Source organism: Balaenoptera borealis (assembly GCF_965194805.1).
Source record: "Balaenoptera borealis genome assembly, chromosome: 16".
Classification (NCBI taxonomy): Eukaryota; Metazoa; Chordata; class Mammalia; order Artiodactyla; family Balaenopteridae; genus Balaenoptera; species Balaenoptera borealis.
In genome coordinates, this window is record NC_138872.1 from 62519114 (window position 1) to 62545066 (window position 25953).

Here is a 25953-nt window from a genome sequence, read left to right on the forward strand (position 1 = left end):
GATGGAGGCGGTCCTAGAAGGAGTACGACTTCCGGCGAAAGGTGTAGTCGTCGCGTGTGTCTGGTCAGATGGCGGCACCGTTGCTTCACACGCGGTTGCCCGGAGATGCCGCCGCTGCGGCAGCTGCAGTCAAGACGCTGGGCGCGTCGAGGACCGGGTAAGAACCCAGGACGCTTCCTTCTGCGAGTCTGGGACCAAAGCCCAGGACCGGGATTAGGGGAGCGGAGCTGAAGGGTCTGGTACAGAGCTAACGGAGTTGGGTGGGAGCAGAGGGAAGAGGATCACTTCAGGTCCTCAAGAGTGAGTCCATGCTCCTTAGATGGGTAATAAAAGTGGGAGAGGGGATGGAAAAATGAACCTATTCTCTGTTCCATAGTCCCCCCTTTCTCCCCACTGGGTTCCCTTATAGCATCCCAGGCCTGGGTACTACATTCTGCTCCTTTATTCTTCCCTCCTGCTTCTTCGACTAGCTTTAGAAAGAGGTCCCTGGGTTATTTGGATTATTAGCCAGATGCTGCCACTGACGGAAAATTGCGTCTTACGTTTTGTTTGTTTGTTTGAAATTTGTTTTGACACACGTTTGTTTAACAGTGTTTATATCTAGCTCAGCTTTTAAAGCCCCTAACCCCCGTAAAACACTTCGGGGTTTAACTTTGACAGTCCTTAGCAGGATGCTATGTTTTTTCACTAATCTGCTTTGTTTAAAAGAAGCAAACTTGGCGGAACACTTGGCATAATATCATTCATAATATATTTTTTTAAGTACCTACTTTTGGCGTTAAGCATGGGGGACAGTATATCAAAAGAGACAATGTCCCTGCTCTCAACAGACCTTCAGTCTAAGGAGGGAAAGACAGTAGATAAGTAAACGATGATTTCAGATAGCGGTAACTGCTGTGAAGAAATAAAACAGTGTGATGGTAGGGGAGAGGGAGAGGATGGGTACTTTCGATTTCTGATGGGGAAGGTCTCTGACATTTGAGCTTCAACTTAAATGAAGACAAGGGTCCAACCACGTACACATCTGGAGAGTGAGTGTTTCTGACAGAGGGAATAGTAAAATGGGAATCTGCTTGGCAGGTTTGAAGAACAGAAAGGACCCTGGCTGCAGTACGGTAAGTGGTTAGAGATGAGGTCAGAGAGGTAGGCAGGGGCCAGATTAATGTAGGACCTTGAAGATGATAAAGAGTAGGAAACCTTTGGAGAATTTAAGCAAGAGAGTAGAGTAGCATGATCTGTCTTAAGTTTTTGAAAGATCATTAGATCACTGAATGAAGAATGGATTGCTGGGGGACTCAAGTGGAAGGAGGGAGGCCCGTTAGGAGGCTTTAGCAGTAGTTCCACTGAATGATGTTGGTCCAATAAGTGTTGGCTATTATAGCTTTTATTTTTCCCTGTCATGCACTTAATGGCTTAATAATCTTGGTTCCATAGGCTTTCAGATATGCTTGCATTAGAAAATGATTTCTTCAATTCTCCCCCAAGAAAAACTGTTCGGTTCGGTGGAACTGTGACAGAAGTGTTGCTGAAGTACAGAAAGGTAAGAGATGATAATGTGAAGTTTGGTGGGGTTTTTTCCCAGCTTTATTGAAATATAATTGATATATTGAGGTTTGATTTTTGCTGGTCGGAATACAGTTATAGCTGTTATACTAAAAATCAGTAGACAAATAAAATGGATTTTAGATATCAATATTGAAATCAAATAAATTTAACAACAGCACGGTGCTGTCAGTTCAAAATTAGAGTAGTAACCCCTTTGCTGAGGTTTCACATCTTCAAGTGCTTTATTTACCTAGTGTTTTTTAAAATCTTCAGCAAATAGTAGAATAAAAAACCATTAGCTCGAAGCATTTTATTTCTTTTTTAATAAATTTATTTATTTTATTTATTTTTGGCTGTGTCGGGTCTTTGTTGCTGTGCATGGGTTTTCTCTAGTTGCGGCGAGCGGGGGCTACTCTTCGTTGCAGTACGCGGGCTTCTCATTGTGGTGGCTTCTCTTGTTGCGGAGCACGGCTCTAGGTGCGTGGGCTTCAGTAGTTGCGGCACGTGGGCTCTAGAGCGCAGGCTCAGTAGTGTGGCACACAACTATGTTGTGGCTTAGTTGCTCCTCTGCATGTGGGATCTTCCCGGACCAGGGATCGAACCTGTGTCCCCTGCATTGGCAGGCGGATGCCTAACCAGTGCGCCACCAGGGAAGTCCCGCATTTTATTTCTTAAGGAGTTACCAAAGCATTGCTTTGGGACAATAAACCAGCTCTATTAATGGGGATTTTTTTTTTTTTGGCTTTGTTTTTGTGTTAGTTTAGAAGTGATTCTGCTGTATCTCAGCAATGGTGGGAAAATATGCATTACTGTCTATTTTTACATGTAACCTGCATTTATATCCATATATATGATTGGATAGTATCATGGAATATTGACTATCATATTCAAATGTAAGTACACAAGTATAGCTAAATATGAATGGCCTGTTGTCATTTTCTTTTTTCCAAGCCCCCTAGATACACTAACATGAGTTTTAAAATTTTCATAGTCAGGATTTTATAATCTGCAACTGATATGTGTATGTTACAATGTTCTTTTTGTATAAGTTAAAAATCCTGCTGTTGGTCTTTAACTGGAAACCCAAGCAAGGAAAAATTCATTTTTTTTCCCCCCTTCTTATTAAGGGGGAAACAAATGACTTTGAGTTGTTGAAGAACCAGCTGTCAGATCCAGAGATAAAGGTAATTAATTTTGTGTTTGATTATTAGCAAAGTTGTTGCCACTTTGTAGAGACATTGGTTTGCACTTTTGGTCCTATTCCATTCTCTAGAACTTGCTCTATGATCCTTCTTTAATGGTTCTCAACCAGGGGCACTTTTGCCCCCGAGGTGATTTGGTGATGAACTGGAGACATTTTTGATTGCCACAACTGGGAGAAGGGAAGAGTGCTACTGGCATCTAGTGAGTGGATGATAGATAGGGATGCCGCTAAACATCCTACAATACACGTGGCAGCCCTTCACAGCAATGAATGATCTGGCCCCAAATGCCAGTAGTCCTGAGGTTGAGAAACCCTGCTTTAATTTTTCCTTTTTAGAACCTTTCTTCTATGCTGCATGCAACTCTCATGTCTCTCCAGTGCTAAAACAACAAAACAAAACAAAAAAACAACAAAAAATGACTTTTCTTTCAAACTACTACTCTTTCAGTGTTTTTGGAAATGGTACAAGGTATATGCCTGTCATGTAGTAACAACTCAGTAAGTGTTATTTCCCTTTTCTTCCTTTATTGCCCAATTTTGGAAAGAATAGTCTATTACTGTGGGCATTGGTAGTCGGATTGCCTGGCATTAAAATCCCAACTCCATTGTTTCCCAGTGTGTGATATTGGGCATGTTGTTTAACCTCTTTGCCTCTGTTTTCCTCCTTGTAAAACCAGAGAAATAAGAGAAGTACTTTAAATGTAGCTGTTTTAAGAGGATCCAATGAGTTAATATACAAGAAGCATTTAGAACAGCCTCTGACTCAGAGGACTTTGTAATTGTTAGTTGTTGTTCCTGTTGACAGTCTGCATTTTCTCATTTCTCATTCATGTTTAAATCCACTGTTAAGTCCACTGCTGTATTTACTATGACAGAAGTTACCAGTGATTTCTTACGTGTTGATTTCAATGGACTTTCTTTTTTTTTTAAAGCCCCATAGTAATTCCTTGTAGCAGTTTATACAGTTGACTACCCATTTCTTAAAACCTTTCCTTCAGGACTTCCCTGGGGGTCCAGTGGTTAAGACTTAACGCTTCCACTGCGGAGGGTGCAGGTTTGATCCCTGGTTGGGGAACTAAGATCCCGCATGCTGCGTGGCGCGGCCAAAAAATAAAATAAAATGAAAAAACAAAACAAAAAACCCCTTTCCTTCGGTTTCTTTGATCTTCCTGTCTTCTTATCACTTATCTCTAATCATTCTCTTGACAGGTTCTTCTTAAATTTGGCATTGATTGGATTTCCAAACTTAACCCTTTCCTCACTTTACAGATTCTTCCTGTGTGTTTTCCTTATGCCCTCATGGCTTTGAAATTTATCTGTGTCCTGATAACTTCCAGATTTGCATCTATAGCTCAGATTGCTCTTGTGGGCTCCAGACCTGTTTCTTTCTTTCTTTCGTTCTTTTTTTAAAATCTTAAAATTTTAATTTAATTTATTTTTTATCGAAGTATAGTTGAATTACAATGCTGTACAGATGTCTAAACTGCCAGCCCACAGGTGTTAACAAGTGCCCTGAGCTTAGCATTCTCTCTCTCCCAAACCCACTTCTGGAGCTTTCTTCATGTGCTTAAATGATTTATTGCTTATCTCTGTCTCAGCCTAAGTCATCTCTAAAGCACATTCTAAACATGTCATTGCCCTACTTCATGCCCACTGAAGAATAAAGGACCAGCTTCTTAGCATGGTCTGCAACAAATTTTCAGTGTTCAGTCCCACTAGATACTTTATTTCTTAAATTTGCCATTTCTGTTCATCTTCAGGGCTTTGCATGTGCCTTTTTTTTTCTGGCTGTAAGAGGTCCTCTGTATCTACTTTGTTTGCTACCTATTTGAGCATGGGCTCTGGTTACATAGTCTCCCTCCCTTTTTTTAGTATATGTGCTGCCGAAGCGAGCACCATAGTCTCCCTCCCTTACTGGCTTTGTGACTGAGGGCAAATTACTGCATTTCAGTGCCTCAGTGTCCCCAGCTATAAAATGGGAACCAATGGTAGTACCTATCTCATGGAGCGGTTGTAAGGATTAAACGAGTTAATATATGTTAAAGTCTTAGAATAATGCCTTGCACATAGTTAGTCTTATATTAGTGTTTACTATTATTATTATTACTGTAATTATAAAACTCCTACTCTTTGAGATCCAACTGCAATATCATCTTCACCAATGAACTTTCTCAGGTTCTGTCTAAGCATATGGTTGTTCATTCAGTCCATACCCTACACTGCCAGCAGATCTTTCTAATTGTAAATTTGGCTTACAAGGACTTCACTGATTTGTCTGGCCCCTCTTTGCTCCCCAGATTTATCTGTTGGCTTGCTTGCTCACGATATAGTCCAGCCATACTGAACTACTTTTGGTTTTCTGAAGACATGCTTTTACCTCTGTAAGGTATAGAGCCCCCAAGAATACTCACTCTGTTTAAAGACAATGGAAGCATCACTTCTTCTTTAAAGCTTTCTTTAAAGACCTGTGCATTCTTCCACAGGTATGAAGAACCACATTCTTTGTGTTCTGCTGTATTTTATATCAGCACGTCTCCTTGGGATTTTGACAGACCAAGAGTCACATCATTTGTGTCCACGTTAGTTCAGAGGAGTGTTAAAATAATTTGTTTCTAATAATAGTTCAGTACTAAAGCACCAAAGTCTCTGACTGGTTTACTTTAAAAAGTGGAGCAGTTTAAATATTGTCCTTATAATTTTGTTGCACTTGTTTTAGTGGAAAAGTGACAGGATAGAGCTAACTTATTTTTATTTGTGTGTAACTTAGCTTGTCTTCTCTGTTTCAGGCCTTGTTATCCTTAATGACTGTGGACATTATGAAGTTACTGTAGTGCAAATGAGTTGCGACTTACTTTATTTTATTGCCAGGTTACTTAGGGTTCATCAGTAAGTAGTCAGCGTCATTGAGCTTTGTCACATAGATGATGCATAGGAAGCACTCACTGGTGAACCGGTGGGGAAAAGGTGGGGAGCTCCTTCATGTGGAGCAAGGCATTGTGGGAAAGTGGGCAGAGCGTTGATCTAGGCGGACAGGTTTTTTTTTAACATCTTTATTGGAGTATATTTGCTTTACAATGGTGTGTTAGTTTCTGCTTTGTAACGAAGTGAATCATCTATACATATATCCCCATATCTCCTCCCTCTTGCCTCTCCCTCCCCCCCTCCCTATCTCACCCCTCTAGGTGATCACAAAGCACTGAGCTGATCTCCCTGTGCTATGCGGCTGCTTCCCACTAGCTATCTGTTTTATATTTGATAGTGTATATGTGTCCATGCCACTCTCTCACTTCATCCCAGCTTACCCTTCCCCCTCCCCGTGTCCTCAAGTCCATTCTCTACGTCTGTGTCTTTATTCCTGTAGGCGGTCAGGTTTGAACCTAGTTTTTTACTGGTTTGGTTGGGCAAATTGCTTATTAATCTTTCTTAGGCTCAGTTTCCTCAACTGTAAAATGGGAATAACAGTAATCCATTTGCAGCATTGTTAGGATTCGGAAAAGGTATATATGTACGGTGTTGAGCACCATGCCTGGCACATGGTGTGTTCTCACTAAATGACACTCCCTATAAGTAGTCTATTGCTGTAGGTCCAGCCCTGTCTGGTAATAGTTCATCACTGCAGGTTCAACACTGTCTGTTTGTAGTCTGTTGCTAAAGGTACAACACCATATGTCTCTTTCCCCTACTGAGTCTTAATCAGCATTAACCATTTTCTTTCAAAAATTAGGGCCTTTTTTTTTTTCTTTTTTGGCTGTGCTGCCCAGCTTGCGGGATCTTAGTTCCCCAACCAGGGATTGAACCCGCACCCTCAGCAGTGAAAGCCACTGGACCACCAGGGAATTCCCCAAAATTAGGGGCTTTAATTTTTTTTCTTGTGTATGCTGTATATATGCATGAATACAAACAGTATCTTTATTAAATATAACTGATATCTTATTCTCTACATGACTTCTTTTTTGTATTGCTATTTAGGTTTTCCCATGTCACTAAAAGTATTATGAATAGTAATTTTATTGTCTGAAAAATATTTAATGGAGTAGTGGAACCATCATTTATATAGAACACATTTTAATTCATTTAAACCCATTTGAAGGTTGGGTTAAGAAAAAGTTACATTTATTGATGACTCTAGTTAATCAGCTTAGATGAATGTTGTCAACATGCTTGCAGGTCAGCATGAGTATAGAGGAAGTAGAGGTACCTGTTGGTCCTTGTGGTCTTAGAATATTTGAATCTGTTACAATTCTTTAGTTTAAAGAAGTCCCAGGTGTCAACATTTGAGGTGTTCTTACTTTTCTAGGGCAAACAGAAGTGATTAGAATTAAGTATTGCATTTGATTCTTTTTCCTGTATATCAGTTATTATATTACTTTAAAAAAAAGGAAAATTTATTGTAACATCCTTTTCCATTTTGATGCAAACTAAGAAATTTTCATCCCAACTTTGGCTTAAGTCCAAGTTTGTGACATTTTTTTCCCCCAATTTAAATTTTTTTTTTTTTTTTTTTGATGTGGGCCGTGTTTTTTTAAGTCTTTATTGAATTTGTTACAATGTTGCTTCTGTTTTATGTTTTGGTTTTTTGGCCACGAGCCATGTGGGATCTTAGCTCCCTGACTAGGGATGGAACCCACACCCCCTGCATCATAAGGTAAAGTCTTAACTACTGGACCACCAGCGAAGTCCCTAAATATTGTTGATAGATGATCAATGCCAGATAGATATTTCTCTGTTATTTGAGAGAATTTGTGATTTTGAAAGTACTTTTCTTTGTTTAACTTAAGGATGACCAGATCATTAACTGGCTACTGGAATTCCGTTCCTCCATCATGTACTTGACAAAAGACTTTGAGCAGCTTATTAATATTCTGTTGGTAAGTTCACCATTTATTTCATCAACTATTATATGTAATTCAGTACTTCGAAAATAGTATATATTGTATCAGTAAAATGTTCCTTTTGTCTTTCTCTCCCTCCCACCTGTAGAGGTTGCAGTGGTTAAATAGAAGTCAGACAGTGGTGGAGGAGTATTTAGCTTTCCTTGGTAATCTTGTATCAGCACAGACTGTCTTCCTTAGACCATGTCTCAGCATGATTGCTTCTCATTTTGTACCTCGTAAGTGGCTGCTCTTTGCTTGCTTTGATTCTTATTTTTTTAAATATCTCTATTAAAAAGTTACCTTACCACTATATTTTGGAGATTATGCCACCATGGAAGATTCCAGGATGCTTATTGGCAGCAGTTCTGGTACATGTCTGTCCCCTATAATGACCTCTGTGGAAGTGTCTAGATTCATTTGTTGCTATGGTTTTTATGGATTGTAATTTGCTTTATTGAGCTTCTGACGAAGTCTTGGAACTCAGGGATTTTTAGCTATTTAAACCTCCTGCCCCCATTGTAAATTTTATTGTATTAAGTTTGGACAATGGAAAAATCACTTTTTTATGTAGCTGTTGATTGTTTAGATCAATATTAGAAGAATAACATATTTCCTTTTTTCCTCAAAAGCCCGAGTGGTCACTAAGGAAGGTGACATAGATGTTTCGGATTCTGATGACGAAGATGATAGTAAGTATAAAGAGGATTAAAGCAAAGACTGCCTCCTGTGTCTTAGTGAATGCATGCTGAATGCTAAAGTATCCTGGCACCTCCAGGACTTAATCTAATATGTAGACTGCAACAAAAGGCAACCTTGATGGAATCGTTTTGTTATATTTAATGTTAACGTGCAATCAATTGCCCTTAATGGCATTATTTATAGTCTTCATTGATAGTCGGTCATGGAGAAAACTCTTGAAATTATTATTTTGCTGACAAATGATTCAGTTTTGGTTAGCAGGCATTTTTAGACTTAGGTAGATAATTGTTCAGTTTTCAGTTTTATCTTGATGCTCATACTCTCCCTTTTCACCTTGTAGATCTTCCTGCAAAATTTGACACATGTCACAGAGCCTTACAAATAATAGCAAGATATGTCCCATCGTGAGTATACTTTGGTTACTTATTTTTAATTGTGGTGTTTAAGTCTCAAGAAAATTATGATCGGTTAGTAGAAAATTGTAAAATGTTCATAGCATCAAAACTGAAGTTATATGCTGCATATTTTTTGTATCCTGTTGATATCACATCACATTCTACAAAAAATGGCATTTCAGTTCTCTATTAATTGCCTTTAACTATTCTTCAAAACTTGTATGCAAATTCTCCCCTCCAGCTTTTTATGGTGGTTGGAATTTTGCTTTTATCTTCGACAGACACGATATCCAAAACTTTTCAGTGAGAAGCCCCTGCGTTTGTGTCATGCCATATGAATAAAAATTAGTTCTAAGAAAATCTTTTAAGGTGTGTAGGTTTCTTTTGGAGGGGTGAACTTCAAATTCCCCCAGTAAGTTTAGCAAATAAGCTAACTTTAAAAAGTCCAAGTTGATAATTTTTTCTCCTTTTTAAAATAATATATATGTGCAGTGGGAAGTGTTTAGATTTTAAACTGAAGCTCTTCATTAAACTTTTGTGGAAAAAAGGATCCCCCTTTAATTTGCTGTTGATATCAAACTTAATAGAAGCTTATTTTTCCCTGAGTTGTTACAGATTTTCTCTGAAGCCATGCATTTATTTTCAGTTCCAATTGCTTGAAGTAAGAGTTACCGTTTGCCTCCTGTATCTATATTTGCTCTTAGAATGGAAATGTTAACCTTCCAAGAAAGTCCGGTTAACATGGATTGGTTGCATGTTTTTTCTTTTTAAAATAGAACACCATGGTTTCTTATGCCGATACTGGTGGAAAAATTTCCGTTTGTTCGAAAATCAGAGAGAACGTTGGTAAGAAATCTTTTCATGGGGGAAACTAATGGAAAAGTTGTTTTTTGTGATTTAGTTTTAAGTGAGTTTAGGTCTTTTTCTTAAAAGTTGTTTTGTCTGCTGAATTTTAAACTCAAGACTAAGAATTTGACTCAGGTTCCTTTCTTAGCAAGCGACTGACTGAGGGTTCTCAGTGCCTTTTCTCTTATTCCTACGTGCAAGTCAAAGGCAGAGTCCATTTCAGAAATATCTAAATAGGCTTAATGCTTACACAGATGGGAATTACTAGAAAATAATAGTTCATTTACTACCAATTATAAACATGCTTTATTTGAACATGAAGGCGGAGCCTTATATAGATGAAGTCTTAAGTTTTTTGTGTAATATTTAGATCATCTGTGTAACTTTCAATAGTGGTTCCCTTTTAAGCATAGATTATTTTTTCCTAAATGTATTACAGGTATTAAATAAGGAGTTAATAACTTTTGCTGCTATTTGTGATGGTGTGCTTCAAGTGGAGTGTTACAAATTGTATCTCTTATGAACGTAGTTGCAAAAATTCTCAACAAAATACTAGAAAATTGAACCTAACAACATATAAAAGGAATTATGTACCATGATCAAATGAAATTTATCCTAGGAATGCAAGGTTGATTTAATACCCCAAAACCAATTGGTATACTGTATCAGAATAAATGATAAATACCACATGGTCATCTCAATAGATGGAAAAACGCCAAAACCCTTTTATGACAAAAATAGAAGGGAACTTTCTCAACCTGATAAAAGGCATCTATGAAAAATTCACAACTAACTTATATGGAATGTCTATACTAGGCAAATTCATAGAGAAAGAAGGTAGACCAGTGGTTACCTAGGGCTGGGAGGAGGTACATTATTAGAAGATACAAGGTATTTTTTTAGGGTGATGAAAATGTTCTAAAATTGATTATGGTAATGGTTACACAACTCTGTGAATATACTAAAAACTATTGAATTGTACACTTTATAAATAGGTGAATTTTATATGAATTATATCTCAACAAACCTGTTTTAAAAACATTGTAGAAGTATACAAATCACAAACTTAATTTACTGGGGGTAATTAAATTATACTAATATTGTGTGTATAAACAGTGTCGTTTCTATGTTGCTTGATAGTCTTTTCTGTTTGAATAGTTGAAACTAAAGATTGTGTAATTGATGTTTTGCTTGCATAATTATGAAACATTTATTCTCTGTTGAAATGTTCATCTTTTTATGTTTTAGGAATGTTATGTTCATAACTTACTAAGGATTAGTGTGTATTTTCCGACCTTGAGACATGAAATTCTGGAGCTCGTTATTGAAAAGCTGCTCAAGTTGGACGTAAGTATTGGGTAATCTGTTTTTCTCTTTGATTTTTATTTATTAAATAATGTTATAGTATTTGTTATAATCATAATATTTGAAACAGTAGTAGCAACAGTGGAAAAAAATCCACAGTTCCGCCTTTGATTCATTTCTTTGAACATTTCTTGAACATTTCTTTGAGCATTGATGTGCTGGTGTTTATAGACAGTCCCATCTCTCATGGTTGGGGAACAAGGCATTAATTAAATAGTCACGTAAATGGAAAAGTACAGTTGTGGTAAATGCTGTGAATGGAACACATGCATTATGAGCTAGAAAACCTGATGTAGTCAGAAGAAGTTGGGAATGCATACCTAAGGAAGTTATTTGGGGATTCTTTATACTTTTCTTAAAGAGGCTTGCAATAAGCTGCAATGGGAATGAGAAAGTGATGGATTCTGGTGACACAGGGAGGAAAGGTCCTTGAGACTGGATTGGAAGTAGGGGAGTAGAAGGTAAGGGAAAGGAACCCTTCAAAGGTAGCTCCCTGTGGAATGAAAGTTTGGTGTTGCGGTAACAGTAATAAGAAACGTCAGGAGGAAGTTGCAGGATGATGGGTTCCATTTTGGATGGATTGAGGTGCAGGTGGGGAGCTAGATGGAGAATATTCACCAAGCAGTTGTAGCTGCAGGTAGGGGACTGAGAATGAGGCCAACAGGAGAGAGGAAGTGAGATTGGAAATGAGAGGAAAACCAAGAGTCTGGACACCCAGGGAGGATCTGGAGGGAGGAAGGCTTTAGTAGGCAGCATGAGATGTTGCTGACCTTTTTTTTTTTTTTTTAATATTTTATTTATTTATTTATCATTATTTATTTATTTATTTTTGCCTGCGTTGTGTCTTAGTTGGCAGCATGCGGGATCTTTGTTGCGGCATGTGGGATCTTTTGTTGCAACACGCAGATTTCTCTCTAGTTGTGGTGTGCGGGTTTTCTCTCTCTAGTGGTGTACGGGTGTTCTCTATATAGTTGTGGCGCGTGGCTCCAGAGTGCGTGGGCTCTGTAGTTTGCAGAATGCGGGCTCTCTAGTTGAGGTGCACAGGCTCAGTAGTTGTGGCATGCGGGCTTAGTTGCCCCGTGGCATGTGGGATCTTAGTTCCCTGACCAGGGATTGAACCCACGTCCCCTGCATTGGAAGGCGGAGTCTTTACCATTGGACCACCAGGGAAGTCCCCTATTGCTGAGCTTTTTAAGGAGGATGAGAAAAGCAAAGTCCTTGGGTTTGGTGTTTAGGAGGTAGTCTGTTGCTGGAGAGAGCATGGATGGATAGGAAGTGGGGCTGCTAGAGACCTGGTGAGGGTTTGTGGTGTAAAGAGGGGATGAGGCGGGGTGAGAGACATGTTTCAGGGTTGGGGAGACTTGAGGTTTGTGGACTAAAGAAATAGGAGTTGATGGGAAGGACATTGATTCTGTAGGAGGTCTAGGAAGGGCTGGAGGTTGGGTGGGCTGGCACGTTGTTCACTTGGAGTTAAACCTCTCTGGTCAACTGCATACATGTATGCTTATGGAACATTTTAGAGTATATTTAGGAAGAAGGTCATTTATAGACAGTTGAAAAAGCATGATATGAGTGGTATGTTAAATAAGATATCTGAAGGGTTATATAGCCAAATAAATATTCATTAATTCAAAATTGATTGCATTTAATAATTTTCTCCTCAGTTGATTGATGATATGCTTCTTATACACCATGCGTGTGTCTTGTGCATAGTAAGAGTTGGAATAAACGTTGAGTTTGTTGAAGCTACCTTTTTTAGACCAACATAGCACAGTTCATATTAATTTTATGTACATATGTAATACAGGGAGCTTAATTTATAATCTTGTAAATTTCTCCATGACCCAGACCCATTTATAGGTTTGCATTGTGATTGTTTATTGAGTTACAGTGGTATATAGGGTGCTAATATGGACATCTTTAAAGCATGTGTATCAGATGAATTTCAAGTCCCTGAATAATGTAGTTATATTTTAAAAGCTTTTATTCTTTTTTTTTTTCTTTGTTGTAATGTAGGTGAATGCATCCCGGCAGGATATTGAAGATGCTGAGGAAACAGCAACTCAGACTAGTAGTGGAACAGATGCCCCAGAAGGGCTCTTTAATATGGTCAGCATTTATTAATGAAATCAGACATACGCAGTTCACAGTCCCAGAGGGTGGGAAGAAACAGCTAATGGCTTCTCACCTTTTTCAAGGCTTTGAATTAAAACAGTAGTTCAGCAAACTTGAAAATGATTTCTTAAATGAGTAGTTTGCTTTTTTGTTGCTTATTGACTAGTAGAGCTTATTTCCAAGGCTTTGAATTTGGGTTTGGTGAATTATGTTTCATTTTTATTCTTCTGTTTGTTCTTTGTTTTTGTAAACCACATATTGCTTGTGAAAGAGTGATAAATGGAAAAGCATACCAATGTAACTTCTGTGTTTTACAAATTGTATACCTTAATGCAGTGCTTCTCTACCTGGGGCAGTGTCTTCGGTTGGGTTCACCGGGAGGAGAGCCTGAGATGGGGATTCAGGTGCCCTTGGGACAAAGGGTGTGAGGAAGCTGGAAAAGGCAGGGGAAGGAACTAAGTGAGAGTTCGGTCTCAGTTGGAAAGAAGCTACAGCCTGATCCCCCGCAGAAGCTCTGGAGCATGAGTTGCAGGATAGAGTTAGTCCTGCCTTGAGACCAGAGAGATGGCCTCCTGTGACCTCGTGTCAGTCAGTTCTGATGGGGAGGGAATGGGAGCAGCAAGGGCATTTCTCTGGAGAAGGGGGAGAAGCTGTGAGCTGTTGGCAGCCAATACTCATAGCAGCTTGGGGATGGGTGCCCTGTCCTGGGAAAGGAAACTGGCACCAACAGTGGGTGCCAGGAGCTGGGGGAAATCTGTGATGTTTGCATGGCCACACTGTAAATGGGTGTCTAAATGAGAATCAGAGGCTGAATCTGTGCTTTCATTTTGAATTCCACGGGTGGTTCTGATTCACACCTCTGGTTGAGAGCCCCTGCCTGGAAAGGTCTTTGTGTATTTTCTTTTATCTTTTAAAGGAAACGATTACCTCAGAATTTTCTCACTAAACTACTTTTACTGAGGCTTTTAATGTTAGTTTTTACTTTACTTTCAAAGGACGAAGATGAAGAAACTGACCATGAAACAAAGGCTGATCCGGGAATGCTTGATCAGATGGTCCATCCTGTAGCTGAACGCCTGGACATCCTGCTGTCTTTACTTTTGTCCTACATTAAGGATGTCTGCTATGTAGATGGTAACAACCTGTAGTAGTCACAGTAACCCCTGCTTTGTTGAACACCTACAATGCACTGTGCTGGGTATTTTTCATACTTTAGTACTGATAGAAATCCTGTCAAAAAATCACTGTTTTGAGTATGAGGAAGAGAAGGTTTAGAGAGATTGTTACTTGCCAACATGACATAGCTTGAGAATAGTGGGACCGGGATTCAGGCTTAGTTATGTTTGTCTTCAAAGCCCTTGATGATATTTTCACTGATTACTGTATTGAAAGCTTATATATGGAGCTTGGACAGTTTTAGGCAGACCTCAAGTTCAAGACATTTAAGAAATGGTATAGTAGACATTGATACATGGTACTTGGTGTTCCGTATTGAATTTAGAGAGTCTAGGTAACTTTGGTTTTGCCAGGTGTTGGTGCTGTAGTGAACAAATTGATATGCTTCTTGTCCTTGCAGAATTTTTAGTCTAGAGGCTTTGCCATGCCACTCAGTTCTATTATTAGGGCTTGAATCTGAATTAATATGTTACTACTTTAACTTTTTTGCTGTTATAAAAATAATACATATTGATTAGAGAAAATTTGGAGAATACAGGAAAGGATTTACAAAGTTTATACAGCCACATTCTTACTATTTGGAGAACCATTATTAGCTTTTTTTTTTTTCTTTTCTGTTTGCATGGGTATATGTGTTTTTCTCAGTGGATTTGGGGATCACACTATATGTAGTATTTTATAATCTTCCCTTTTCACCTCTTGTGAACATTTTCTCATACCATTCACTGTTCTAAAATAGTTATATGGATTTAACTGGTTTCTTATTTTTTTTCTCCCTCTGCTTTTTTTGCCATTATAAATAACAGTATAATGAACATCCTTGTATGTATATTGTCAATTATTTGCTTGTGATAAATTTCTAGCAGTAGAATTACTGGATCAGAGGGCTTCTGCTTCTAAATGGCAGTTTTACAATGTGTGGCATCACAGTAGTGTGTATGAGATGAGAGCCTGCTTCCTTGCCAGTGCTGGGTTATTGTAATTAAAAAGGAAACTCTGTACAAAATAAAGATGGCATTCCCCCCCACCCCCCCCCCCCGTAGCTTAATAGATGATGTATGTCTTAATGGTGTTGTTTGCTTTTTACAAATTTGGTAAATGAAACTGGTAGCTTGAAAATAATGTCTTTATAAAACTGAAATGCCAAATTTTCTTCGTAGGTAAGATTGATAACAACAAAACAAAGGATTTATATCGAGATCTCATAACCATCTTTGACAAACTCCTGTTGCCCACGCATGCCTCTTGCCATGTGCAGTTTTTCATGTTTTACCTCTGTAGCTTTAAATTGGTGAGTATGTCATTCACATTACTGTAGCTTATTTTATTCTTGCCCAGAATTTTCCCTTAAAAAATGGGGGGTGGAGGGAGGTGTGGAAGAGAGACCGTGAGGTATTTCTTTGTCTTGAGCTCATTTTAGTTAGTGCCCCTGATGAAATAACAAGCCCTTTTCAACCCACGGAAGGATCAGAGGGCATTGCTGCTGCCTGTCAGCTTAAGCTGAGTGCTCTGAAAATGTCATCCTGCATTTGGTCCACTAGGTGGTGCCCTTCCCTTTAATTCAAGCCTTTATTAAAATCTCATAAGGCATATTTAACTGTTTATTTTCTTTATTCTCTTTCAGTTGATCTTAACTAGCCCAAACTAAATTTTTAATCTAGGGTTTTAAAACTTCAGACTTTGTTTTTCTATTTTGAGAACAAAGCAAAACAAAAGAACACAGGACTCTTCTTTGCAACTATTTTGTAGCTTCCTAGAATTGTCCAGGAGAGTATTGGTCATGGATAGGAAGGTTAAACTCAATCTGCCCCAAAGCATGTGTTAGTAGCTTTTGAAAAGAGCTATTTGGGAGAAGTTGGAGGTTGCATCCTTTGTTGAAAAGAGGCGAATTGGTCTGTTTTTTTCCTACAATTAGCGTAATTAGTCAAATGCCAACTATACTTTATTTATTTATTTAAAAATATTTATTTATTTATTTTGGCTACACCGGGTCTTCGTTGCAGCATGCAGGATCTTTTAGTTGCGGCATGCGGTCTTTGGGGCATGTGTGCGGGATCTAGTTCCCTGACCAGGGATCGAACACGGGCCCCCTGCATTGGGAGCTCAGGGTCTTACCCACTGGACCACCAGGGAAGTCCCACCGACTATACTTTAGTCTCTATTTCTGGTTAAGTTTGATATGTGCAGTCTGAAAGGTACTGCAGAAGGAGTTCCCATGTGAGCGTGGTTAATCACTGGTTTCCAGTTACGGCTAAATATCAGAATCACTTACATAGCTTTATTTATTTATTTTTTTGGCTGTGCCACTTAGCTTTTGGGATCTTAGCTCCCTGACCAGGGATAGAACCCGGGCCCCGGCAGTGAGAGCACCGAATCCTAACTACTGGACCACCAGAGAATTTCTGCTAACAGAGCTTTAAAAATTGGTGGATCCCAAAGCCCTGTCACAAATCTGTAGGGTTCCAAAGCCCTGAATCTGTAGGGTTGATTTTCATGTTCATCTAGTTTTGGGATCCATTGAATTATTTGATGCTGTGGAACACCTTTTGTTTTTAATAGCATTATCTCAAGGTGTTTTAAAAATAAGAACCATGATAACGTATCCATTATTTATCTAGCAGTATAACTGAGATACTAGAACTTTCCCATATTGGTGAGTTAAAAATCTTAGGATTCTGATCGCCAGAATATCTTAAGCATTAAAAAAAGATGAGACCAACACCTTCTCTTTTTATAGGGATTTGCAGAAGCATTTTTGGAACATCTGTGGAAAAAATTGCAGGATCCAAATAATCCTGCTATCATCAGGCAAGCTGCTGCAAATTATATTGGAAGCTTTTTGGCAAGAGCTAAATTTGTTCCTCTTATGTAAGTAACCTAATTTTCCAAGTGCTTTTCATATCATGCTTTAGAAAGTATAGTATTGTCTCAAGTCAGAGAAATATCTGCCTTATTTTTTTGGTCTGTCTTTAAAGTGAAAAAATCTGTTCCCCCACTCTATTCAAGATGTTTATATTTCTGAGAGGCAATTTCAGAATAAAATGTCTCCTTTTCAAAATGTAAAACCTCACATGAAAAGCTTTTGTAATTTGTTCTGTATGGTTGCACTTGAATATGAAGATCCATTTGTCTTCATGGATGGTGTACAGTGTTGTATACTGTTTTGATTCTTTTTATAGGTTTGTCATTTTTCATTTGCATTCCGAATCAATTGTATCTGTTAAAGCTGAAGAAAAAAATCCTTTTAAAGGTAATAGATCTATTTAGGAGGCCAGCTCTGGGCCTGTTTCTTCTAGTTATCCATGAAGATATCTTTGGACAAGGATGCTATTAAAAACCCTTTCCTGACAGCTAAAAGCTATCTGGCTGTTCTGTCCTAAATTGTTGACCATGGGATTTCATCAGAACCCCTTAGGGAATGGTGAGGTCAACCAGACTGTCTTTCTCTTGTAGGATGTGGGTAAACATGCCCTGCTCTTTGGCCATATTCCCCCAAGAGGGCTGGGAGGCCATCGGAGAAGCCCTTCTGAGTTTATGAGGAGAAACTGTTCTCCAGCTCTTGGGACTTCAGCATTCTTAGGGGCCTGCCTGTTGTTCCTAGGAGGTCTATGTGCTTGAGCTTGTAACTGGAAGGCTGTCTTTCCACCTGCCTACCATTTTCTTTCCTTTCTTTGCTTCTCCTCTGTGCCCATGGGTGATAGATACAGAAGCCAATGGACAGACTTTTCTTAGTTTGTAAGGAGAGGCAATTGTGTGTTCTTATGTCATTCTAGTTTTTTATGAAGCAAGTGAAGTTGACTTGAATTTTTCTTTTCTCTAGTACTGTAAAATCATGCCTAGATCTTTTGGTTAAGTGGCTGCACGTATACCTTAATAACCAGGATTCAGGAACAAAGGCATTTTGTGACGTTGCTCTCCACGGACCATTTTATTCAGCCTGCCAAGCTGTGTTCTACACTTTTGTTTTTAGACACAGGCAGCTTTTAAGTGGAAACCTGAAGGAAGGTCAGTGATGTGGGGTTGATGGATATGAACTGGATTTTCCTTTTAAGCCCCACTTCTAAAAAGATGTGGGGTTTAAAAATAGTTGTATGAACTCTAGTAGGACAAGGTTTTATCACAATGTAAGTAAAATCGCTTTTTTTTTGGTATAAATAAATGGTAAGCGTCTTGGTTAAAGAGTACCTCTTTCTTGTAAGCCATTACATTATGCCATTTTTAGTAATTTTTATCAAAATATACATCAAAGAATCTCCTAACAAAAGACACTTAGGCACAAGTTGGTTTGCTTGCCTCTTAGAATAAGTGTGGTGTCTTTAACATAGGAGAGAAGTATATTTATCGGTTCCAAGACACTAGTATCTACCTAATTTTTCCTTCTACCTCCATAGTTTTTTGTAAACAAACAAACAAAAAAAACCCCTGAAATACAAACAACTAATGCGCACTTGAAAAACATGCTCAACTTTACTGATAACTTAAGACATGTAAGTCTCTCTTGGTTTTGTTGGCTGTCAGATTGACAGATTGTGTGTGTGTGTGTGTGTGTGTGTACATATGGAATTCAAGAAGGAGAAATTCCATATTGTACAATCATTACCTCTAAGGAATGGAGAATCACTGTGTTGCCTCAGCTTCTTAATGATGCCATGATTGTTAGCAGAAATCATCACACAGTCGTTTCCCTCTGTACGCTCAGCATGTGCTGAGGTTGCTTATATCTGAGTTCCAAATTGTCATGTAAGGTTATTGCCCACTGGGAATGTATGTTTACTTCCTGAATATTTAAAAGAATAAACTCTTTTCTTTAGAAAAGTTGGTTTGGTCATAAATACATATGGTTAAGCCTAGTGATATTCTTTGGGCTCTACACTGTGTGACTGTCTACATGGACCTTTAAAGCATTTGTGCAAATACCTTTTTTAAATTTGTTTTTTTTACTGTATAAAATAATAAGTGCTGCTTAGACTGTTGTGTTTGTACCTTTTAAAAAAAAATCTTTTGTTTTTTAATCAAAGGTTTGAGGTACCTTCAAAGTCTAAATTTTGAACGGATAGTGATGAGTCAGTTAAATCCTCTGAAGATTTGCCTGCCCTCGGTAGTTAACTTTTTTGCTGCAATCACAAAGTAAGTGATTTATGCTTTATTTGTGGAAGTTATTTCAAAGTGAATTTATGTTAGTATTAGTATTGTAAAATTCCGTTAAATTTCTGTGAAATTATTTAACACAATTAATAGCAAAATCATTTAAAAACCAATAGCCCAGTACTTGTGGAAAACACTGCATTGAAGGTATTGTTTTTATACTTTGGTTGCACTGGAAATTGCTACTACTTTTTAATCTAAGGAGGATAATTCAGCAGAAGCTTAGGCACTTTGAAATAAGTAAGGCAGCTAGCAAGCTGAGAGGTACAAACCACAGATATTTATTAGAGTGACTCTCATAATGGTAATAAAAATAGACTGGACATGAGATGAACATCCAACAATAGGAAATTGGTTCATTGAGGGCCTTGTGGCTACAGCTGATGTGCGTAGCATTTATTGTGTGCCCAGCACAGTTCTGATAAGCACTCTGCATAGAACTCACTTAATCCTCATACAATCCTATGACTGTATTATTAATCCCTATTTATAAATGGCGAGATGGGGGGCACAGAGAGATTGAATGACTTGGGTGGAGTCATGGCTAGACTGTGGCAGAGCTAAGGTTTGAATGCCGGCAGGCCGGCTCCTTCGTAAGCATTCAGTGAATTATTTTGCTTCATGTAGAAAGTGAATTGGAGACCTTGGGTATCTTATCATGATATTGAGGGCAGGATCATAGCTTAAAATCTTTAACAGATTGAGCTATTAGAAGATAAGAATAATTTCTGCATCCCTCAGTCCCCTTTAAACATCTTGTTGCTCTCATTCAGCAGGCTTATTTTTCCTTTGCTGGCCATCTAGTTCAAGGTATTCTCTCTCCCTCAGATCTCAAAAATGGTAGTAAAGAATTAAGATAAGAACCCAACAAGCAACAGTGTCCATTGGGTGGACGTTTCCAGCACATCACGGGAAGATAGGAAGCAGCTGGGAGAGTAGGACGGATGGAGCAAAGCAGAGGCAGCTGCCCGTAGAATATTCATGGGGTGGGAGTAGAGGGCTGCAGCTGAGGAGCAGACTGGTCAGAGAGGCTCTAGATCTGGGGTTGGGATTAGCACGGAGGTTAGTAAGACGTGAGGCGAGAGTGAGAGGTCGAAATAAAGGTCTGTGTCAAGGAATTTATGTATCATTCTGTAGCTACTGCTTCTGCTTACGTAATGGTTATTGAGTTAACCATATTGACTCATATAGCTGTATTTTGATTTTGACTGCTGCGTAATGTTCTCATAATTTTAAAACATCGATTCTTTGTTGGGATTTAAGCTGTCTTCCTTTTTCAGTGTGGGTGCATGGTTGTGTGTGTGTCCTGGTACACAGGCACATACTTCCTGTCACCCAGAAGTGCAGTTGCTGGGTTGTAGGAGGTGCACATCTTCACTTTTACCGGATATTGCGAAGTACTCCAGTGTGGTTTGGCCATTTAACACCAAGAGTCAAATGTGATCCTTGGCTAATGGAACAGAAATGAACATATGGTGCTTAAAATAGCAGTAGTGACCTGAGAGCCTGAGAACAGATACCTGAATGAGTACTGTGGGAGGGAGGGTGGGAGGGGGAGAGTTGGCAAAGGTGAGCTAAATCCTCCTCTCAAAGAAGTGGCCCAGTGAATGATTTTTGAAGTTCCTAAGTCATAACCACCAGGGAGATTGACAACATAATGGTCCTGTTGGGCTTTGCTTTTTTTTAATTAATTAATTAATTAATTTTTGGCTGCATTGGGTCTTCGTTGCTGCGCACGGGCTTTCTCTAGTTGCGGCGAGCAAGGGCTACTCTTTGTTGCAGTGGGAGGGCTTGTCATTCGGGTGGCTTCTCCTGTTGTGGAGCATGGGCTCTAGGCATGCGGGCTTCAGTAGTTGTGGCTCTCGGGCTCTAGAGCGCAGGCTCAGTAGTTGTGGCGCACAGGCTTAGTTGCTCCGTGGCATGTGGGATCTTCCCGGACCAGGGCTCGAACCCATGTCCCCTGCATTGGTAGGTGGATTCTTAACCACTGCACCACCAGGGAAGTCCTGGTCCTATTGGTTTTTATTGCAAGTTTGTCTGTCCATTTAACTGTTTTCACTCACTATGCCTTTTCTTTTCTTTACCATTTTCTGAGGTCGTGATTCAGTAAACCCCATGGCTCTCCCTTAGTACCCTCCTTAATTTCTTCAACAGCCAAGTGTCTCCACCAACAACCCATATCCCCTCTCAGTGAATCCTGAATCCCTTTTTCACCAACCCACTAATTCTTACAAACAGTAAAAAATAAGTAAAGACAGCTACATAATTCTGTAAACTAAAAGAATTACCGTGAATGCATTAATTTTTAGTGAGTTGTGCCTAATTAGTAATCTAAGCCCACTCTCATATTCTATAAAGTGATAGCGCATTTTCTTTCTCCTTAGCTAACTTGTAAATAGTAGGCCCAGAGGACTGTACCCTAAAAGCATTACTTTCTACTTTATGTTATTTTTTTTCTTGTAGTTGTTATGTTCAATAAGATCTATATAGTCGGGGTAGTTGTCACACACGAACAGGCGTCTCCATGCAGAGTAATTCCAGCACATTAATGCCTCTGTCTGTGTTGGTTTTATTCCACAGCAAATACCAGCTTGTCTTCTGCTACACCCTCATTGAGAGGAACAACCGCCAGATGCTGCCAGTTATCAGAAACACTGCTGGGGGGGATTCAGTGCAAACCTGCACGAACCCACTTGACACTTTCTTCCCCTTCGATCCTTGTGTACTGAAGAGGTAGGTACACTTAGACAGTCGACCTTTCGATGGTGAATTTAAGTGCAGTGTGTATGTGCCCTTACCAGGATCGGGATTTGGGGTTTCTTTGTGGTGAGTGGCCCTTCTGGCCGTTGATAGGGTCTCGTGGTCTCCTTGCGTGTTTTCCAGGCCCAGTGTGGAGAAGCCTGTTAAAGGCTGCTGAGGGTCGTGGCACACGAGGGCTTGCAGGTCTCTCCCTCAGTAGGAGCCCAGATTGACACCAGGAGGTTTTTGTTTTTCTTGAAACCTGTTGGTTTAAAAATACAAGAGGCTGGGGATAGAGGTACCTGGATAGGGAGGATGCTGCCTTTTCTTGGCTCATAAATTTCTGCCAAATGACTTGTTCCTTCTTCTAGAGACCACATCCCATACTGTTGCACAGGATAAGCAAACGCCAAGTGATTTATCTGGATGGGTAGTTCTGGAAAACCTCCAGGCCAGTCTTAACTTCAAATGTATATATATATATATATAAGGAAGCAGGATTTCTGCTTATGACAGTTTGTAACTAACAACACAATGATTTGGGATTATCTGGTCCCCCAAGTCTTGGTTGACTGAAACCAGATTGGTCTTTTTTCCCAGATTTATTTTTAGTAAATGACTGTAAGAATATTAAAAAGGAATTTCCAGAATAATATTATTTCATCTTCATTTGGACATATTATAACTCACTGTTAATCTTTGCAAAGTTGAGAAGTAATTTCACTTGAAAATGAAAAGTTGAGAAACAGTAGGTGTAATACTCCATCTTCGTGAGTGGATGAACTCTTACAAAGAAGGAGCCCCGTTAGTTACAGAACCTACATAGGATATTTTTGGACACTATTATTATTTGAGCGATAGTTTTTACTTCTTCATTTTGGGTAATGGGTCTTGTGAGAAAAGAGTTATATATGTGGTGACCTTTGCTGTAGTATTTAATTTGATTTTGAAACCTGATCTTCTTGACAGGTCAAAGAAATTCATTGATCCTCTTTATCAGGTGTGGGAAGACATGAGTGCAGAAGAGCTTCAGGAGTTTAAGAAACCCATTAAAAAGGTAAATTTGTGATTCAACATACTTTCTGGGAATCTCCTATGTGGTTACAGAGCACAGTCAAATAGTTAATAGCAATGTTACACTTGAAAAATAACTACATTTGTTCATTCTGCCTTTACAGAATTCCAAGCCCAGGTTATGTTCTTACGAGAATAGTGTTTGTTTTTTAATGAATTGTTCAAACCAGACACTTCACATGCTGACTTTGGGAAGTGAAGGGTAATTAAAAATCAGCCTAACACATTTAGATCTCTACCACTTGATCGTTACCACCAAGTAACAGTCTCAGATTTACTTACTGTTGAAATGTTCCCAGAAGTTAACATTAATTTTGTAGGTTTTCATGAACAGGTGGTGAAGATGCAGGTCTGCAGCATGTCCTCCAGTGCGTGGCCATGGAGCTGAGGCAGCTGTTGCCAAAGGAGAAAATTAGAATCCAATAATAAAAAATGTCACCATTTGTTTCTTTGTGGCGCATTCATTTCTATATTAAAAGTCAGCTTTAATGTGCCTGTCTTCTTTTTCATAAGTAATCATTGGAAAGCTCTTTTTAGTTTTATTCTTTCTTTAAATTTTGCATTTGAGGAGGATGGTCATTCATTCATTCATTCACATTATGTTAGATTGAGCAAGAATGACATATCATGTTACCTGCCCTCCTTGAGCTTAAAATCTGTTTAAAAAGAAAAATCAGACTTTAAACAAACACTCACAGCATGTGATGAGCCGTCGTGCGGATGGTTCGTAATAAAGAAGTGTGCGTTGGGAAGCTCTCGAAATTAAGATTCTTTTTCTTCACCTTTGTCTTTCCAGAAGTAGCACGTTCCTGAGGAAAGGGATTCTTGAAAGCATTTCAAACTGCCACTTGTGATCTTGTGGATAATCTCTGTTCTTTGTGTAGGAGGTGGTGGAAGATGAAGAAGATGATTTTTTGAAAGGTGAAGTTGGGATTACACCGAGCTCCTTTGATGCGCATTTCCGCAGTCCTTCAAGCAGTGTGGGCTCCCCACCTGTCTTATACCTGCCAGATCAGTCCCCCATGATCACAAGGATTTGTGATTGAGACTGACATTCCTTCCGTTGTGCCCTTCACTACCAAGGTTCATACTGTTTGAGCATCGTGTTGAACTAGAGCGAGTACATGCTTCAGGCATCTCACTTTCAAGTTAGACTTACTCTAATGTCTGAACAGACATGGTTGGGTTATTTGTTTTGTTTTTGTTTTTTCTGTTTTGCTCCTGTACAGACAAAAGGAAAAGACAGAATATCATGTGCAATATTTTATGGTGGAGTTGATGATAAGTGTTGAAAGCTTGGCTCGTTTGTTTAATGTATACATTTTTTTGTTACAGCTTTTTGACATAATTATTGCGAAATTTCTAATATCACCAACAGCCTATTTTAACAGATTGCATTTTTAATGAGGTTTTTGTCAGAGCCATACTTACAGGACTTTGTTGATATGATATCTTTTCATTGAAAAATCCTCAAGGACACTCTTTGAAGTCTTCAGAATGAGTTTCTTTTGGATACGCTGTTTCCCCTCTGCTGTAACTGTATTTGTGTTCTGGGGTTTCAGTGGGGTGCAGAGAGGATAGCAGGAAAGTGTGGGGAGGTGGCCAGGGCTGGTCCTGGATGCTGCAAGTTGGAGCTGGCACTGAAGGAGATCTCCAGGGACTTCAGAAACCAATAAAAGCCTAGAGGGACGAGAGAGGATTTCGAGAAACAGAATCAGACACATCATACATTTGTGAGTGTAAAAATGGGTTTAAAAGAAAAAAGGAGTTCCGGGTAAATGTAATTCACATTGACTGAAGTGGGGTTGGACTTCTATAAAACACAGGTCACAGTGTTGTACCCTGACACTCCCAGAAGCGCTGTCAGAACTGGAACTACTTGTAGTGGAATGTAATATTGGTCATTGAGAATTTCTTTGTCCAAAAGTAGGGGAAGAGAGGGGATTTTAGGTTATTGGTGGAATGGTTTTGCTAGCAACAATAGGTCAGGGTTACAGCTACACTCCCTGTCTACTGGCTGTTCGTACCATGGATTCCAGCTCAGTGAAATCCTCCTCTGGCGAGGCTCTTTTTGTATTTTTATAACTAAACACTGAGAGAGAGGAGTCTAAACAACCTCGCTGTATAATAAATTTGTGCAAGCGCTGCTAGTCATTTTGAAGCTCCTGCATATTTTAGCTTCATTCCTTATTTGTGTACTTGTTATTTGTGAAAATGGACACTTTTAAATATATTTATTTTTCTGTCACTTTCCTATTCTTTATTTAAAGGCAAGTGATATTTTCTTGATCACAAATATTTTGTAATGAAATAATTTCTCTTTCCTAGGGCTTTGTATGCTCTCATATATTTACATTGATGGCAATGTAGAGTTTGAATTTCAGTCTGAAAATATGTTTTTAGAAAATAGAAATTTTTATTGTTTTAAAAAGTTTTGGGTATTGGTGATTTTCTTTTGGTGACTTGGTGGAAGGTCGTTTGAGAGCCTTTAGGTTCTCTGTTTTTTTAACTGCTGACAAAAAGGTGGGATTTTTGTATAGTGGATAAAATGAGTAATTGAAAATGTGTCCATAGAAATTAACAGTAAGTGGGGTCTTTGTGAGTTGAGAAGTAGTTTTAATGTAGAAGTATTTCGACAAATAAGTCTAAAATTTCAAAGGAGTTTGAGAAAAAAAAATACTGTGAAAATAAAACAATGACGTGGTTAATCTGGAACTTTTGTTCTTATGCCAATAAAGGGAGGTACCCCAGTAAAGAAGCTTCTCATGTAAATGTT

General features: G+C 38.9%; 1 protein-coding gene across 6 annotated transcripts; it reads left to right on the plus strand.

Moving 5' to 3' along the window:
* Positions 1 to 5: 5 nt before the first annotated feature.
* On the plus strand, positions 6 to 25953 carry RRN3 (RRN3 homolog, RNA polymerase I transcription factor). 6 transcript variants are annotated; one of them, XM_082359271.1, is made up of 18 exons: positions 6 to 157; positions 1435 to 1540; positions 2673 to 2729; positions 7528 to 7617; positions 7730 to 7859; positions 8253 to 8312; positions 8663 to 8726; positions 9494 to 9563; positions 10812 to 10910; positions 12945 to 13037; positions 14039 to 14177; positions 15380 to 15510; positions 16957 to 17087; positions 18040 to 18224; positions 19238 to 19346; positions 21945 to 22097; positions 23073 to 23160; positions 24062 to 25953. In XM_082359271.1, the coding sequence occupies exons 1-18, from the start codon at positions 69 to 71 to the stop codon at positions 24221 to 24223; spliced, it is 1956 nt and encodes a 651-aa protein (XP_082215397.1). In that variant the 5' UTR covers positions 6 to 68; the 3' UTR covers positions 24224 to 25953. The 6 variants fall into 6 exon arrangements, with proteins under 6 accessions (XP_082215397.1, XP_082215402.1, XP_082215400.1 ...); XM_082359276.1 differs by having other exon boundaries at positions 23974 to 24085; XM_082359274.1 differs by lacking the exon at positions 24062 to 25953 and adding an exon at positions 23512 to 23621.

Coding starts and splice junctions, on each gene's coding strand:
- RRN3 (XM_082359271.1), top strand. CDS start 69: ATGGCGGCACCGTTGCTTCACACGCGGTTGCCCGGAGATGCCGCCGCT. Junction 7,618..7,729: donor AGCTTATTAATATTCTGTTG/GTAAGTTCACCA, acceptor TCCCACCTGTAG/AGGTTGCAGTGGTTAAATAG. Junction 8,313..8,662: donor TTCTGATGACGAAGATGATA/GTAAGTATAAAG, acceptor TTCACCTTGTAG/ATCTTCCTGCAAAATTTGAC.